At 41.7% G+C, this 16472-nt stretch overlaps 1 protein-coding gene across 1 annotated transcript in view; it reads right to left on the reverse strand.

The window, feature by feature from the left end:
* LOC122804616 (putative RNA-binding protein Luc7-like 2) overlaps positions 1-16472 on the reverse strand; it is a 1326948-nt gene that overhangs the window by 1172562 nt on the left and 137914 nt on the right. The window contains exon 3 of the mRNA XM_044074589.1: positions 5079-5181. Within this exon, the coding sequence (XP_043930524.1) occupies positions 5079-5181 (103 nt within the window). The remainder of the gene's footprint in view (positions 1-5078; positions 5182-16472) is intronic.

A 16472-nucleotide genomic window follows, 5' to 3' on the forward strand; every position in this document is an offset into this window, starting at 1 on the left:
AGTAATCCTGACCTTCCCAGTGAAAATGTTCCCTCATAGTGTGTAAAGTTTCCCCAAAAGAGTAGTCTTCAGGAGGGGAAGCTGAGGGAATAGAGTCTTCAGCATCAGAATCTTCATAAGGAGAGTAGGAATAGTCTTGGTCCTCAGAGGAATCCGAAGAAATAGAAAGCTGCTCAGAAGAAGCAGAATCTTCCTCTTGTCTAGGCCTTTTGTCAGGAGGAGGCTGTGAACCCCCTGATAAGAGAAATCAAATCTTCAGCCATTTTGAGCATCTGTTTCTTGGGCATAGGGCCTTGAACAGGAGACTGAAGTGTAGTCTTTTTAGCTTTAGAAGGAGTCTTAGACTTAGAAAACGTTTTGACTGTGAGAGTAGTCTGTCTGAAAACGCCCTCAGAAACCGATGGCGTTTCAGAAGCACAGACGTCCTTAGAAGGTAAATCGTCGGAAGGGCCTTAAGTAAAAGGCTGCGTCGGCCTAGTACATTCCGTCAAAATGTCCGTAGCAGTCTCAGGTTCCAGAACTGCGATAGTCAGGGGCTACACGTAGGAGCCTTACTGATAACCGGAGACCGGATCAACCGAGGCCTCGGCATCGGGCTTAGGCCTGGGCTGTCGGTCCTTGTCCCTGCGTTATTTGGGCACGCCGGTAGTCAGTAGCTCCGACGGCATGTTATAGTTAAATTTTCTACCAAAATAGTGATGTGCAAAATCAAATAGTCTTTTAATAGTACGCTTATTAAACCTAGCATAAAAACGACAAGAAGTGACGTCGTGATCTGGGCCTAGGCAAGATATGCAATAAGAATGAAAATCCTTATGAGGTATTTGCGTCCCACAAGAAATACAATTGTTAACTTTTTCTGACATCGGTCTGAGGTAAGAAAAGTTTCCCCAACGGGGTACTTAGCTTTATAGAAGACTTCGGTCTGAAATTCGAATTCGACAATCTCAGGAGTCGGCCGACCGGCACTTGCGAACTGCTTCTGCTTCGAACACCGCACGGCAAGAAAGACTGAAGAAAATGGCGTCTGTTGCAATATATGTACCCCTGGCACACTGACATCAGGGATGAGGCGACAGCAACCGACGTCGGACCAAGACTTTGGAAATCCGGCCGACTGCGGGACCGCCTGACGACAGGATAACCCAAGTGTGATGACTGCAGCAGGGTAACACGATGAACATCAGTATCCCCAACTGGGTACTTAGCTTTTTTGAAGATTTCGGTTCTGAAATTCGAAAACGAAAATTTCAGGAGTTGGCTAACCGGGCACTTGCCAACTACTTCTGCTTCATGCACCGCGCGGCAAGAAAGACTGATGTAATGGCGTCGGCTGCATGATTTATACCCCCTGACATCATGGAAGAAGAGATAACATCCGACGCAGGGATCCAAGACTTTGATATTCAGGCCAGCTGAGGGCTACCTGCAGGCAGATAACCCAAATGTAATGACTGCAACAGTGAAACACAAAGAACATCCTCTTGCTTCTACAATTGGAAGCATAGCTGGTTGTTGAATATCCTTATGTAACTTTGGGAGGCCAAACATAACCGGGGTCATTGGATGTTGAACTGAAAAATAATTATATTCTTCTCCTGTAATAGAGCCCTCAAATAAATCTTGAAGTTCATTCTTGATCTGCAAGTCCCATTCAGTTCATTAACAGATGCTTTTACATAAGTCTTCCCATTTAGGACTTTTCATTTTTTGTTTTTTTACAATAATCTACACCATTTACTATAACTAGCCCACTCCACTTGGGCGTCATTTATTTTTGCTCTAATTTCCTTTATATTAAAGCCTGTTTTGCCTAAATTACATTTTATCCTTTCATTTTTTTTTTTTTTTTAAGATTTCATACTACAAATATCTAAAGTCACACCATTTCTAGAAACACGGAATCGTAGAATTTATCAGGGGCATTTTAAGTACTTGAAACAGTTAAGGAATTCAGAGAACTATTTAAATTCTAGAAAATCAAATTAAAATTCAGTTTTCTTGTATATTGTTTTAAAACCATTAAAACAAAAGCAATATCATTAGATTTGTGGGGCACAAATGTTAGACCCTTTGCAAACAAGTCCCACTGTTTTGAATCAATGACCACTGGAGAAAACTTAACATTAAAATCACATCCAGAATTTGTGTTAATCATACATAGTGGCAACAGTACTTTTTGTTCTACTAACTTTTGATGCAATGAAATGTCCATTGCATCTTGCACTTGACTGAAAAAAATGATGGTTATTTTCATCAGTGCCAATCTCAACCGTTAAAGTGCCCACCTCTCTATTATTGTTAAGTTGCAAGTTATATTTTCTTCCCCAAGCCTGTTATGGAGGGGGTTTGGGGTATGCCATATTAGTTTCATAATAATGTTGGCCCTTAATAGTCCCGTCCCCCCCCCATTTTTGATGGAATTAACTTTTATACTTTTAAATATATGGAGTTACTCAAACTTGCAGTTTTCATAGCCAATGTCTTTCATTATTAGGTTATCAATTGGTGATACTGATTAAGTAAGTTCATCTTTCATATCCTCATTATGTCTTAATATCATTTCCATATATTCTTTTCCATGTTTACCAAACCACTTCAATAAAATCGGCATGTAAACGAGAACCTGCTTCTAAACCTATTCAGCTATCGCCACATGTAATCCCTTTGGCACTATACCAGCTTTAATACATTCAGTTAAGTATGCATTATCCATCTGTAGTTTTTTGATTTTCAACAACTTAATCAATGTAATTTAACAGTCCAGTTATATTTAAGCTAACATTTAACATACCTGAAATCGCAACTGAGAATGGTGTTTGCCCGTAACCAATCATTAAGATTTGGGGGTTCATTTAATTATTGACCATAACCTTCATGACCAATCTGGGATGCAATAACTCCAGAGCAAACTCTCATTGGACCTGAAGACACAGGCCATCCCAACTTTCTGTGATGCCAAGGCATGAGCTGAACTCTTGCGTGTCGAAGCCCAGAGAAAAAGACTATTCCATAGACATTAGGAAAACAACCCTGAACTCTGTCCAGACACTGACAGAGTAGAAAGGCCAAGCAAGGAGTATATGCTTGAAGCGGTCAAGCCATAAGCACTGACTTCTGATATGGCAAAGCGACCAGAGCCATAAACCCTGGAGCCGAAGGACCCTGGGGGAGGAAAAAAGGATGTAGCCGAACCCTCAGGCACTGGAGCCGGGGAGGCAGGAAGGAGCCCTAGATTAATCTGGGCCTGCAAAACAGAAGTGCATCAGCTGCTTCAAATCCAAAGACCTCCAACTCAAAGAATGTGCAGATCAAGCAGACAAGGCCAATGAAGAGGGCTTTGATACCAATTTTAGAGTTGGGATCAGATTACCAAATGCAAGCCAGAGAAGTTAGGATCTGAGGTGGAGAAAGTGAAAACTCTCCAAACTCCACAGTAGTGACTGGAGAGAAAGGGTAAGAAAGACTGCCCAAACAAGCCCCATCTTTAGCTGAAAAAGGTCTAGGATACAAACTTCCACTGATGCCGGTATCAAAGGGGATCTGACCTGGAAAGACTAACCTGAAGCTGGCATATCAAAATGTAGAGACCAAGGCTAGTGACATTTGGGTGAGGCTACACAGAAGTAACGGGAGCTGCTCTCTTACAGTCCTCCATTATCCTTCCCTGTATTTCCGGGTCATTCCATTGCTCCAGTCCTTGTATGGCTTTGTCCTAGGTGATGGGCAGGGGGAAGCAGAAGCAGCAGCTGCCAAGGGCAGTAAACCCTTCAACACAAGTCTGGCTTGGTTGGCACTCATTAAGCTCCTAAGCCCCAAAACCAACACAACTGCTGCACTCTGCATCAAGCCGCAATGAACTGTGGTATTAAACACACTGCTTGTGTGTGTCCTGGGAAGGTAGTTTGTGATCACAAACTACTCATTACAGTCAAGCGAGTCTTCAAGCATTTCTACAATTACTTCCTACTGCGCATCTACGTGTCAAATATTTCTTGTTCACATTTACATTAATTCCAAAACCATGCTACATACAATGTTTCAGAATATTTTATCTTGAAGCATACATGATGGCAAACTGTACTGATATTTGACCTCTGTCCGTGAGTATTTGCTAGAACTACAAGGTGAGAACTTCATTTTTAAAGGGTCAAGCCACACCCACTAGGAGTTAAAGGTACACACACAAAAAAAACAGTTGTACTAGAGGGAATGAGTTAAATCCCTTATCTTTTTCCTTCTCCACGATGATAGCTAGTGAAGAGAAAACTAATTACACTAGAATAAACACCACAATGCACAATAAAACTACACCTACTAATACTACTAAAACACATTTATCTGCCTAAAATCCTAAGCAGGAAAAAAAAAAAAAAAAGCACTCAACATTTTCTCTCGTATAGAAATGTGTGCATTTATAAATATAAATTAAATTGCACACTTTTTTTCAGGAAAGATAGAAAAATGGGAATGCTGCAAGAATCAAAGACAAACACTAACCTAACAAGCCAAGTGCCAACTATGCCAGACCCCAACTAAACAAAGGCGGCAAATTAGATTGGATGTAGACTGGGGGGGGTACAGTACACAGCTTTGACTGTGTACGCGCACATCTACATATATGTATATACACACACACCGTACATATTCACACTAACACAAAGGTATTACTAGACACCACAGCTTTTACAAGCTCAGAGATAAAGTCTATAAACTCAAGTAGGTTACTCTTAAAAAGTGATCACCCTCTAAAACAGTACAACTCTCTTTACATGCTTTAATACAAAAACAAGCTCAGCAAAATGCCCACACCCTTAACGGTGACCATTTTACATACCTAAAATGTTCCACACACTCATCATGCTTTAGAGATTAATCCAAGTTTGCAAGTCTCGCCAAGTTTTCCACATTTGATGAAAGAGTAAGAATTGCATTCTACTTCTAAACTGCTACTTTCAAATAAACTCATTTGTTTACAGAAAATGACTGCTTGCTGATTAGATCAAAGTTTTAACAAATCAGTTGTCTAAGGTAAGCATTTATCCCTTGAGAGTTGCACATATATCAGAAAAATTAACTTACATCAAGTTCAAAGAAGTAATCATGTTCCTTGGAAGCAATTTCATAGTCTGCTCTCAGGGCAAGGTCGTGAACCTTTAAACATTCTCCAAGATCCATCCTCTGTAAGAAAAACACAGGAATTAAACTAAAAATACAGTTTTAAAAATGGACTTTGAAAAGCAGCAGCATTCTGGGGTTCTGTTAGATAAAAAAACAAACAGAACATTCTACTGTATAAATCTGGGAGATGTCAGATTTAACCATGTATGTGTGCTTGTCTATGTGTACATGTAATATATACATATGTATTTGCGCACACACACACACACACACACACACACACACACACACACACACACACACACACACACACACACTAATCCTAATAGTTTGGCAAGTTTTTCTCCGTTATGTCATATACACAAACCTATTATGCATACATCCACAGAACACCAAAACATTCCTGCAGGAATCAGTACAAAAGCTGTGAAACCAAAACATGTTTTAAGAACCTCAACATTATTTGTCTAGCAAGCTCCAATAGACCCCCCCCCCCCCGAGTTAACCTTCCAGGGATCCTAGAATGAAAGCTCAGCTAGTGAAATTCTTCACAGTTCAGCTATATCCTTAATCGTTTTTATTTCCTATAAAATATTAAGTAGTAGTAGTAGGTGGAGGAAGCTAATTACAACTGTAATAGCACATAAAGTACTATGGACTGCCTTAACCCATCCATCCATAAGCAGTTTTAAAAATCAAGGTTTGCATCAATTGTATCAACAAGACGTTTTGTACAGCAAAACTAACTTAGAACTGAACCATGGTGCATAGGGATGCAACAGTGACTTCAATATGGGTAACCAGAGCTCAATTAGTGGCCCTGGCACTGGTGCAGCTAAGCAGGGAGGGGAGGAGGGTGTGAAAGGTTGGGTCAATCTTTTCAAGAAGATGGGGAGAGTTGTAAACACTTGTGGGCATAGGCTGTTGCTAAAAATTCCCTTTCTAACAATGAAAGACTTATCTAGGAATGGTGCCCCTGATTACTTCAAATCAGTCAGAAAGAGAATTAATTTTTATCATTGCATCAGAGTCACATTAAACAAGATATACTAGTGAGCAGCAGTGTCTGACATGTACTATCAGAGACTGGAACCAACAGCAAATGACAAACTAAACATGCGGTACTGTTGAACTCCTAAAGAATACATACATTGAACCAAAGGGTTATCAAACATAATAGACTTCTGCAAAACAAATACCCATCTCCAACAAAAGATGGAGGTACAGATGTGGGAGGAGGGCAACTAGAGTTATGTGATGGACTTGTACATGCATAGCACCATGATGGAAAAATGCATAAATAATCTGATAAGGAATTTGATGCCATGTAATTTTCTACAATTATCACTCAAGAACACTGGTAACCACTGTGGGAAAGCGGCAGTAAAACCAATTCCTTTTCAATCTTTTCCTGCAGAAAAGAAATGGGGTCGGTGTTTACCCAGTTCATGTCTTTTGAAGGAATTTCTGGTTATTTCAAGGGAAGTGTTTCCCCTCCTCTTTTGCTGGAGACAGAAGTGGGAAGGATAAGCTTAAATGAGAATGTTTATTGCATGTACAACACATACAACAAACTACATGTCAACAGTTATAACAATAAAGTTGAACAATATACAAAAAAATAATAAATTGGAACAGACGATATCACAATGCATCAAATACAGCCAAACCAAAAGGTATAGCTAGGATTATGGAAACGTACCTTAGGTGACAAATGAAAGCTAAATGGGTTTTAAGCAATAATGTAATCCCCCCAAGCTGACAGACCCAGTCTGAAAACCAGTGCCACAGCCTGGAAACACAGATGCCAACATGGAAGTAATGTTACACCGCCGGGGGGGGGGGGTATCCATACCTTATGAGCAGATTAAGGGAAAAAATGAATCTCCTCAGCTGAAGGCAGCCTTGCTATATAGTTACACCTGCCGCTCCAGAATTTTGCAGTGTATCTGCTATGTGCTTTTAATCCAGAATGTTGAGCTGAACAGTAAAACAAAATGTTAAAAGGACAAAGAACCCACAGAATTTCCTAGACAGAAGAGGATGAAAGCATAACAATGCCTGAACATGTTCTATTAAAATCCTATTTGCCTGCTGCCCAGTACCAAACCGGACTGCACAACTATAATCCAGTTAATGCATGTTGTGCCATGTTGTTGCAGTGTTCACACTTATGCAGAATGTTTACACATCTGTTTAACAAGCACACCTAAATTCCACTGGCAAGCACCATAAGATACTTTTTCTCTACGTTAACTTAGAAACTAACTAGACCATCAATCCACCTCCTCTTAGCTCTTATAAACATACGAGGGAAGACTGTCAAGTCCATGTAGGCATGCACTCTCTGTTAGACCACTCATTTTAATTACAGAGTTGTGATAAGCCGCGGTGGTACATCGGTAGCGTTGTTGCCTCACAGAAAGAGGTTCTCCTGTTCAATTCAAGACTGGAGTGCCTTCTGTGTGGAGTCTGCATGTCCTCCCCGCAGTCGAGTGGCCTCCGAAAGACATGCGTGAATGGGCGTGCCTTCACTGAAGGTTGGGCATCAGGCTGGCAACTCGGCACCATAAAAAAAAAAATCTACTGCCAATCATTAGCGGACTGAAGTTCTGCTGTGGCGACCCCTAACCGGGAAAAGCCGAAAGGACAAAACTAAAGCAGGCCACACTTCCATACTATTTCTGCTTCTTTACATGGAAACTGTCCCCAAATCTCTCAATGTATGGTATGGGCCTCCCTCTTGCTCTTTAGAGCAACTTTTATATAAAAGAGAGAGTCAACTTGCACTTCCTGAAGGGAATGAAACACTTATTATGGGCTCCAAGACTAAGGAAAGGTCATGAGACAGTTATTTTTTTCTCAGAGGTACTTCCACAATCCGATTCCATTGCACACTACTTTTACTGCTTCATTAACCCTCAGTTTGTTTACTTGGCCAGACGGTCCAACAGGCTTTACCCACACAAAAGCTTTTTCTTACAAGGTGGGTCCTTGGCTCTTTTACAGACTGTTCTGCTCAGTCTCACCAGTGTTGCACAGATTTACAAGGAACACCAGCTAAAAATTAAATCAACCCTTAACACTTACGTTTATTAAAGGGTTCCACAGGATTCGTATGTGCTGACCATTCATTTCCCTTTTTTTTTTTTTTTAAACTTCTTGGGCTGCCAGACCATCATATTCCTTCCCTTTTAGGTTCCCTTACTCATGCTGTGACTATCCTTGTCAGTCACTGCAGATTAAAAACAAATGCCATATCCTTGCAAGCAGTAAACACTTTGTAGCTTAACTCTGAGAACACAGTTTTACCTTTGTCTTAGAAAACACAAAAATATTCTTAAAACTTTTTCTTTGAAGCTTACTACCCTTTGTACTTAACAGATCAGGTCAGTTATTGCTCTTATACCGGATTAGGTAACCCTCCTCAAATGACCCTTGACCTTTTATTCTCACCTTCAGTCTGAGGGATGTGTATACTAATTACTAGTCTCCAGCCTTCTGTCAGATTAAGCTTGGAAGAGGCAAATCTGTTTATCTTTTCTTGACTGGGAAAGTCCCACTAGGCCAGTGGCCTCTTTTCAAGAGACCTGAGAAGGTATTTCTGTTACTAGGGAAAACTTGTCCAGGGTATCGGGGGACCTTCCCCCCTACTCTTTGATAGATGCAGTGAGATCTTTTACACCATCTTAGACATCAACAAGTCAAGTAGATGGCACCTCGGTTTAACACCTCATCCAAAGGCTACACACTTAAGAATACAGCACTCCTTAATGCTGCAATAAAGTATCGTCAATAGACTCACCTGCAGGTTGAACAGAACGCACAGCCTTCTGGTCTTCCTGCATGAAAGGTAACTGTGCTACATGCTGCACCACTGACACTGTTTTGAGCTTAACACTGCACATTACCACAGGTTCTATGAACATCTCTGTGCAGTTTTGGTCATAGATCAATGCAGATTTTCATCAGTTTGCATCAGGAAAGAAGGGTCATTTCCACTAATGTGACCCATCTCTTAGCATAAAAGTCATGCATACAAAAGAACAAGACAGATGGTCTTTCAGTGCACTCCTGTAGCCATCTGTACAAGGTGGCAGGGAAGCACATTCAATGTCCATTGACCTTTATTAAAGGTACAGATAACAGATTACAATGCTAAACTCAAACAATTAGATTGGCTTTGGTTTATCAAATGGTAGGACATAGCATAAATGGGTCGTACACATTACCTAAACTCCTCCTCTGAACAAAGGAAAGACAGGCAAACTATAACTCTTCTGGAAATAGTCAGCACTGGAAAAATTCCCACCTCATTTTGGGAGAGGACGGGAGATATGGAAGCTTCTGGACAAAATGAGAATTACTAGGAGGTAATGACAGAATATGCTGAGCCACAGATTATAAGGCGGGAAATACAAAAGTTGGACCACCACTAAGCAAAAGTTGTGTGCTTACCATAATAGATCAGTGTTGTCAGTCTCTGTCTGGTTCATTCTGTGGGTTATCAGACTTGATCACCAGCCAATGCCTTCAGACATGGAACTAAAAGTCTCTGCCTCCCTTACCCACAATCTCCCACTCCTCACCCTACTCCTTGGATCGATTTTGCCCCATGTAAGTCACCCCCTAACTTACAATAAACTGCCTGAACCAAAGAGGGTGCAGGACTCCAAGAATAAGGAAGGGACATACTACATTTTCTGGCCATCTCAAATAGGGAAGTTCGCCATAACAAGCCAAGGCGGGGACAACAGAAGGGGAATTTTGAACCACACAGCAACAAACATAGATCTATAGTTATGTTAAATACGCAACTTTCATATCCCATGCTGTCTGCTTAGTCTGGTTCCGGCCTGTGGGACAGAGTTCCCAGCCACACAAAAATCCTCAGGAGGAACTAAGTAAGGATATTCTACAACACAGTGGAACCAAACAAAGCTCTGGATCTTGACTGAATATCCAGCTTATAAGAAGCAAAAGTGTGATGACCCATCCAAGTAGCAGCTGCACAAACGTAACCAGTTGATACTCTAGAGAAGTAGCCAAAGCCCTGGTAGAATGACCCATAAGCTTGTGTGGCAAGGGCTTGCCTCTCAAAGAACATGTAAACAAAATACAGTCTGACAGCCACGTCAATAAAGCCATTTTAAGACACATGCATGCCCAAAAAAAACAAATAACTGACTAGATTTTCTAAAGGTCTTGGCACGGTCCAAATAAAACCTCAACTGCCAGTGCACATTCAAAACACTGCAGAAGGTATTCACCTTTGTTTGAAACATTGGGGAAAAACAGAGATGAATGAAACTTATTCTCTGAAGTCACTTAAGGCAAAAAGAAGGGATTAATATGGAGAGAGACACTCTGTGGAACTTTAAATAAAGGAGATTAATCAAGAGGTTGCAACTCAGAGTAGCTCTGAAGTTGTTGTTGTTTGTCTTTTGGCTTTTCACGGTAAGGGGTCGCCACAGTGAAAGTCCGGTCCGCTAATGATTGGCAGTAGATTTTTACGAAACGCCGAGGTGCCAGCTCGACGCCCAACCTTCAACGAAGGCATGCCCATTTACACACGCATGTCTTTCGAATGCTACTCAACCGCGGGGAGGACATGCAGACTCCACACAGAAGGCACTCTAACAGCAGCAAAAACAAGGTCTGCCAAGATGAGAACTGAAGTCTGAAGTTGCCAAGGGTTCAAAAGGGCCTGCAAAGACATGCAAAAAAAAACAATAAGGCAAATCCAAGGGAGGAACCAGATCACAAAATGAAGAATGTAGCAAAAAGGTACCTTAGAAAAAAGCCTTGGAAATCCTGAGAAGCCAGAAGAACATTGTTCCTGCATATGTGAAAATTTGATATAGTGGCAAACTCCACCTTAATGGCAGAAAAAATAGAATCTCACTGAAACTCGGCAAGGAAATCTAAAAGAGATCCTAAAGTGAAAAAGAATAGAGTCCACAAGATTTTGCCATCATCACAAAACGTCTCCACTTACTAGAATACACTTTTCTAGTTGAATGTTTTTGAAATTAAGTCAAAATGTGAACTACAGTCTGAGAAAGCTTAGGATTTCTGTCTATCAAGGGAACTGGAGAAACCATGCGATTAACTTGAGTGACTGAAGACTGGGGGGGGGGGGTCTTGACCCACTGGATGAGAAATAAGATCAGAAATGGAATCCAGTATCCAAGGGGGGCACTTCAGAAGAAGCCAAAGGAAGGGGAACCACACCTGACAAGGCCAGAAAGTGCTACGGGGATCACAGTCACTCTGCAGCTGGTTGACTTCTGAAGAAATTTTACAATCAGAGGGAATGGGGGGGGGTGAGTGTACAAAGTCTTGGGGTTCAAACCAGCAGAGCATCTTTGGGTGATTGTCCTGGACAGGAAACGAAGATGTAATAGCTGCTTCACTTGATACTAGATGAGGATGCATAGAGGCCACAACACAGAGTACATTAGCACTTAAAAATCTCAGCCGCAACTCAGATTTAGAGACCTCTAGTGGAGGAAGTAGAAAACTCCTGCTAAGACTGATTGACAGAATGCTGGACTTCCTTGGGGTGCGCACTGCAACCAGAAACCATCGCCCACTGCCAAATCCTCATGGCTTATAGACAAACAGGATAACGTATTCCCCCTTCTTGTTAAGATACGATACAACTGGCACATCATCTGTCTGTTTCACAATCACACCTCTAGGAAAGGCATCCTGAAAAGCCTGCAATGCAAGGAAAACCACTCTCATTCTCCATGACATCACATAAAGAAAAAGCAGCCAGAACCATGAACTGATAAAAACAAATCTGAAGTCTAATAAAAGGACACAAAGCAGTTAATGAACATGGTTATACAACTGTCTTAACAGTGGTCTTAAAGTAACCATGTCATTGAGCCTAGGAGGGATGCGAGATTTAAACCTAAAAATCCATTTTAGTTCTTCAATGTTCAGTTACAAGCCTGATATCACCACCCCCCTCCCCTCAATGGTTCTTTCATGATTTTAAGTATTGAAAATGTAAATGTGTATGATCAATTTCCTTGCTATGCCTGTATAATGCATTAGTTATAACTTGCCTTTTGAGGTCAGATATATGCAGACTTATCCTCTCGTAGTTTTCTGTTAGCCTTCCCTATATAATATGCCCTGCAGTAGCAGCATGTTGCAAGTTACTTGTGCTGCAGTTTCCATAAGCTTGTAAAGTGAAGATTTTTCTAGTTACAGGATGTTTAATGCATTTTTCAATATTGATGGAGCTACAGTGGATGCAGTTGCATTTAAAAGGCACCATGTTTACTGCTTGTAAATTAAAGTTGACTGGTCGGTTGTTTTCTAGAACACCACTTGTTCTTTTAGATTGACAAATCTTTTGTGACTTATCTCAGTAAATCGCTTAAAACGTTACAGGGCTCAGAAATATCTTTCAGAATGGACCAATATTTACCAACAATGTTTTTACATTAGATGTACTTTAATGTATATCCATATGTAAATGCATGTTCTCTAACAGAAACCTTGTTCTGCTGAAGTAAAAAACAGATGCTTGGAATTTGTTTCACGTTTCCCAATTAACATCTCCTTTAATACCGTTTACATTATCAGTTTTATAGCCTCCATGTACGAATTCCTGTGCTAGTGTTTGTAGTTGTGAATCCATGTTCACATCATTGGTTTTTAGCATAGCAACCCTCAATAATAAAAGGTTATGTCTACCATAACTTGGTACCTGTGCTGTCGTCCTTCATTCCTCCTCATGATAGGGTCAAAGTCCCCACATATGTAGAACCTGGGTGGCCCTCCTGGAAGGATAAGCCAGAGCACCAGTGACCCAAAGGATGCCCTGCTCCTGGATAGGATATCCAACTTGTAGTGGGATACAAAAGTATGACTGTTAGACCAAGATGCTGAGGCGCAAATATCAATGGAAGTTCTAGAATTGAAGGCTGCAAAAGTAGCCATAGCTTTGGTGGAATGTGTCTTGGGAAGGTCTAGGTTAATTCCAATCCCTTGCATGAGTAAATGTACAAGATGTCAGATATCCATTTTGCCAAGTTAATTTTAGGTCATCGCTTGTCCAAGTCTATTAAATAAGAAAACTACAAAAAGCTGATCAGACTTCTTGTGTTTGGCCCTCACTGCAGGTAAAAACAGAGTTGTCTACGAATGTCTAGAAGGTGGAGAACATACTCTCCCCTTTATTAAAGGAATTGAGAAAGAACACTGGTAATTGGATGGATTGATTAAATATTGTTCCTGGTAGCTACTTTGGGCATGAAGGACAGACTGGTGTGCAAGGACACATGGTTTTATAAAAAGCATGCAAGGAGGTTTGGAGGATAAAGCTTGTAGTTCAGAAATCCTCTTGGTGGAAGTTATAGCCACCAAAAGGCCCGTTTTCCATGACAGAAAATTCATGTCACAACTTGCTGCTAGTTCGAAGAGTCCCTGGGTCAAAGCATGCAACACAAAATAGTGAGGTTCCAAGGGGGAGATGGGTCCTAGATTGGAGGCCTTAAGAAAACACCTTTCATGAACAATTTGTATAGTCTAAAAGTGAGCACAGAACGGGATTGATTTGCAGTACGAAAATTGAAAATAGCAGCCAACTGTAGTTTGACAGTCAAAAAGCTAGCACCTTTATTGAAAAAGATGCTAAGAAATAAAATGTCTGAAACTGGTGCCGAGAAAGGATCAGAGTTTCTGCTCATGGCCAAAATAATAAATCTCTTCCACTTACTGGTGTAAACTTTAGTGAAAACCTTTTGTGGGGCTGGAAACATTTTTCAGACCAGGGACTTGAGCCTCGGATCTCACGAGGGCTGAAGTGGAGAAACCAGCAGGTCAATTTGAGGACTTGAAGGTTCAGATGCTGAATCCCTGACTTATGAGAAAGGAGGTCTTGACTTGACTCCAGTATCCAAGCAGGATATTTCAGATCAGATCACAGGAAGGGGAACCACAACTGATGAGGCCAGAAAGTACAGTTGTGTACACTTACCACAAATGTAGACATTCGAGTGTATTCACTGTTGCAGTCCTCACATTTGGGTTATCTGCTTGCAGTAGCCCTCAGTCGGCCTGATTAACAAAGTCTTGGGTCCTGCATCGGTTGCTGTCTCTTGTTCCGTGACGTTAGGTCATCAGGGGTATAAAACATGCAACCGACACCATTACATCAGTTTTTCTTGCCCCAGATGTCAGGTGCCCCCCTAATGGGAAGCAAAAATATCTATAAATATAGAAGGTTATACCTAGATCAAAAAAGCAAATACACCAAAAAGCTTTCAAGCATAGTAAAAGGAGTGCAGAGGTATAGCCAAAAGTAGTAAGGGGGCTGGAAGGAGGGTAACCAGGACTGCAACAGTGAATACACTCGAACATCTACATTTATGGTAAATGTACACAACTGTACTATGTTATTTGTGTTTCACTGCTGCAGTCATCACATTTGGGTAGATTCCCAAAGCTAAGGATGGGAGGAGGAATTTAGATAGCATTAGGTCCAGCAATAAGGCCCTGCAAGACTGCAGTGGAAAAGCCAGCTCTGGATTTAAGAAAATTGGCAGATGGTAATGCTTGGTACTCCAGGTAGCAGCTTCTAGGATGTCCCCGGTAGGGACGCCTCTGAGAAAAGCAGTAGAGATAGATGCAGCCCTGGTTGAATGGGGTCTGATCCCCTGTAGAATAGGTTTTCTATGGTGCTTATAGCAGAAATTAATGCAATGGCCTATCCATTTAGAAACAGTTTGCTTTGAAATAGCCTTCCTCTCTGCCCCTGCAGCAAATGCCACCAGCAGTTGTTCAGATTTCCTTGGAGATTTAGTCCTCTAAGTTGTCTGTGCACATCTAAGGAGTGCAGTATCCGTTCCCCTTTGTTCTGTGGATTAGGAAAGAAGATTAGGAAAGAAGGTTGGCAGATGGACTGATTAAGGGCCACAATGGATAACACCTTGGGCATGAAAGAGGGATTGGTCCTGAGGGACACCCTGTCTGCATGAAAGACTATGAAAGGCTCCACTGCCATAAGGGCCGGTAATTCAGATACCCTTCTTGCTGAAGTGATTGCCAAGAGGAAAGCTGTTTTCCAAGAAAAGGAATTTTAAATCTGCAGTAGCAGCTGGCTCGAAAGGAGGGAGAGTGAGTTTCTCCAATACAAAGTTAAGGTCCCAGGCTGGAGTTGGAGCTCTCCTGGGTGGTCTTAAATTTCTGGCCCCTCTGAAGAACAGCTTGAGCAGTGGATGAGAGAAGAGGGGAGTTTCTGTGTTATAAATGAGCTGAAATGGCTGAGGCGTGAATTTTGGAGGAGGAGAAAGACAGGCCCTTGTGAGGCATCTCAGTTAAGTATTGTAAAATCCGAGGTAAATTGGGCACTGCTGTGCTCATCCCTTGATATTGGTTCCAGGCACAGAATCCTTTTCCATTTTTCAGCATAAGATTTCCTAGTACTAGGCCTCCTGGCCTCTAAGAGGATATCCATCACTGGTTTACTGAGGGATGGTAAAGGAGAGATTAGGTAATTAGCCAGGCTGCTAGGTTCAGTGTTTGAAGCGGAGGGTGCGGAATCTGGTTCTCCTGCTGAGACAACAGGGTAGGAATCCGAGGCAGGTGCCATGGGGCCAACAGTGACACACTGAGCAAAAGGGGGTACCAGTTTGGGCGTGGCCAGTCTGGTGCAATCAGAATCGTCCTTGGTTTGTCTTGTTTGATCTTTAGTAGTACTTTGGAGAGCAGAGGCAGAGGAGGAAAGGTATAAACAGATAGGTTTTCCCAGCTGAAGAACAGGACATCCACTTTCCAAGCTTGTTTGTGGGGAGTCTCTGTGCAAAATGTGTCCAATTAATAGTTCTGGGGGTAGGTAAACAGGTCTATATCTGGGCTCCCCCATTTGCTCGTCAACATGTTGAAAATCCTTGGATCCAGTTTCCACTCGTGTGGTTCCACAAGGTTTCTGCTTAGTCTGTCTGCCAGCGTTTTCAGTTTTCCTGGCAAGAATTGAGCTTGTAGGTGCACTTGGTAGCTCAAGGCTATGTTCCACAATGCCATTGCTAGTCTGCAGAGAGGGTAAGAATGCGTACCCCCTGTTTATGTACCACATAACAGTGGCGTTGTCCATCTTTACCATTAATTGTCCTGGAAGAATGTGGTCCTGGAAGGCTGTCAGAGCATTCCATACAGCTAACATTTTTTTTTGATTTAATATGCAGGTGCATTTGACTTGGGTTCCATTTGCCCTTAATGCACTTCCCTGCCAGGTGAGCCCCCCCATGCATAGCCTGATGAGTCTGTTAGGGTTTGGGCAGCAGGGGGAAGTGTGAATGGTAGTCCCTTGTTTTGGTGGCAGACCTTTG

Source organism: Protopterus annectens, chromosome 1.part1, assembly GCF_019279795.1.
Source record: "Protopterus annectens isolate FY-2018-M chromosome 1.part1, PAN1.0, whole genome shotgun sequence".
Lineage (NCBI taxonomy): Eukaryota > Metazoa > Chordata > Ceratodontiformes > Protopteridae > Protopterus > Protopterus annectens.